Source organism: Buceros rhinoceros, unplaced genomic scaffold, assembly GCF_000710305.1.
Source record: "Buceros rhinoceros silvestris isolate BGI_N320 unplaced genomic scaffold, ASM71030v1 scaffold14972, whole genome shotgun sequence".
NCBI classification, from domain to species: domain Eukaryota; kingdom Metazoa; phylum Chordata; class Aves; order Bucerotiformes; family Bucerotidae; genus Buceros; species Buceros rhinoceros.
This window is the reverse complement of record NW_010397446.1, coordinates 99871-102108: the sequence shown is the minus strand read 5'-3', so window position 1 is coordinate 102108 and position 2238 is coordinate 99871. Positions and strand designations below refer to the sequence as shown.

At 49.3% G+C, this 2238-nt stretch overlaps 1 protein-coding gene across 1 annotated transcript in view; it reads right to left on the bottom strand.

Moving 5' to 3' along the window:
• Positions 1–2238, bottom strand: part of LOC104502310 (serine/threonine-protein kinase BRSK2) — a gene marked incomplete at its 3' end in the record, with an annotated part of 114808 nt that overhangs the window by 45478 nt on the left and 67092 nt on the right. Inside the window, exon 4 of the mRNA XM_010146271.1 lies at positions 1865–1981. Coding sequence (XP_010144573.1) covers positions 1865–1981 — 117 coding nt within the window. The remainder of the gene's footprint in view (positions 1–1864; positions 1982–2238) is intronic.

Below are 2238 nucleotides of genomic sequence, written 5' to 3'. Positions count from 1 at the left end.
GGGAAAGAGAGTTGTAACTGCACTGCCTTTGTTACAGATCCCTTCCTTCCTTCCTGCCTTCACCCCCCAAACCAGAGAGATCACAAGACACCAGTATCAGCCCTGCTGGGCTCCACGCCAAGAGAATTAATGAAGTGGTGTAATAGCTCACACGGAGGCCTAGTGATTGGCACCACACTTAGAATGCATCTGCAAGGCAGGAGATCATAGCGTTGCTGCTGTGTTCTGTTTATTACAGGCACATCTCTTCCGTTCCATTGATTTCTTTATTAGCGCTTTTTAAGGCTGCGATGTGGGGGCTGGCTCTGCTTGGAGCACCGGGTTTGAATTCCAGCACAGCTTCTGGAAAGGAAGCTTCCCTTTGAGACTCTAGACCTGGATGACAGAACCTGGTGCTAACAAGAACAGGAATCCTACTGAGAGGTTCTTGAGGAGTTTGAAAAATCCTACGGGGCAATGTAAGACTGGGTTGGTTTTTACAGATCCTCTTGTTTTTTTCATGGGAAGAAGGGGGAAAATTTTATCTGAAGAGTATAGAGGTTTTGTGGTAATGTAGGAGAACTTCATTTCCTAATCTAGAGGGGAGGTCTGAAAGCAGCTGCTAGCCGCGGACATGCAGACTCACAGCTCCTTGCTTTTCATCTGTGCTGCTAAGAGGTCAAATCCTGACATGGACAGGAAGGGACGGGAGGGTCTCAGTGCACTCAGCAAACAGCATTCCATCACATTCTGAACTTCAAATAATTTTGTGAACCATTACTCATGATAGAGCCGATAGATTCAGCAGAGCTCTACAACTCTGGACTGAGAGGCCATGGCTGGGCTGAGCAGGGATCCACGATGGCTCCACGTACCCTGAACTGCCTTGGCTCACAGCACAGACAGAGAAAACACAGACTGTAACTGGCTGAGGACAGGGCTGGGTTGGAGTCATCAGATTCCCACTACCAAAGGCCAGGGAGAGTAGCTGTGTACGGGAGGAGGTGGACACCTGCTGGGACTGTCTGCAGCTCCAGTTGCTGAGCTCGCTAAAACAAATTCAGACACAGCAAAAGATGGCATCGTGGTGTCAGGCTGCAGCAGCTCCCAGCAGCCACTGCCCTGGCCACAGCTCACCATGCAGCCCCCTGCACAGCCAACACCAAGCCATAGCTACGGAGGGTGGGCATGGTCCAGGGTCCATGGTCTAGAGCGATGGCGATGTGAGGGCATTGACCCAGACAGCATGTCCTGTCCCTGGCTTTGCTCAGTGAGTGGGTGGGCTTACTGCTGGCTCCCTTGGAAATTCCTAGGAAGCTCTTGCTGGCAACTGAATTGCCATGGGAATGTTTTTAGATGTCCCCCGCAATGCTCCTCCAAGCCAATTCCCTTGTGTCCGCATCCCTGTCAACCTGTGTGTAAGCCTGATCAGAGCAGGGTGGAGCATGACCAGGAAGAGCTACAAACAGGCAGCTTAATCAGAACAAGCAAATTCTAGTTCAGAACTCCTCAGTCTGGGAGTTTTCACCCCCTAATCTTTTTCAAGTCTCTTCTGAAAGCAGCCAACACTACTGCTTTCAGTTTCCCAAAATTATATGGCCAGTGAAAGCAAACTCACACCAACGCACGCAGATGGAATCCAAACCTGAAAGCCTTGGGGTTTGTAGCCATCTGTGACACCTACAGAGGGCTGCAATTCGCTGTGAAGCACCTAAACCCCCTCCTTTTAGCTCTCTTACACACTGCATCCCGCCTATCACTTCATTGTCTTGCTGGAAAATAATGCTGGTGTAACTCTGCAGGTCTGTACTGAATCCCTGATTACAAACAACTTTGACGTCTGGAATCTATCACTGATGTTTGCAATATGTTCTGAGACACTCACCCACAACTGGTTTCTAACAAGCTGTCCCCAACCTGCAGCGATGCCATCCCGAAGTCTGCTATCCGGATGTTGTTCTTTTCATCCAGCAGTAGGTTTTCTGGTTTCAAGTCCCTGTGGCTGTAAGGAGAGAATCAAAATGTGAGTTAAATTATCCACGACAGCTTTCCCGCTCCAACACTTGTTCTTTATCCAGCCTAGCATCCAGCCTATTATATTTTAATTGATTTATTTTTTCTTTTTGGAGAACACACATATCCCAGATCCAAGCTTCGCAGTTCTCCAGGGCACATCCCAAAGGCCACTCCTGGTGACCGCAAGGCTTCAGCCTGCAGCACCCTGACAGGAAATGCACATCTTCAGCTTCTAGCGACACC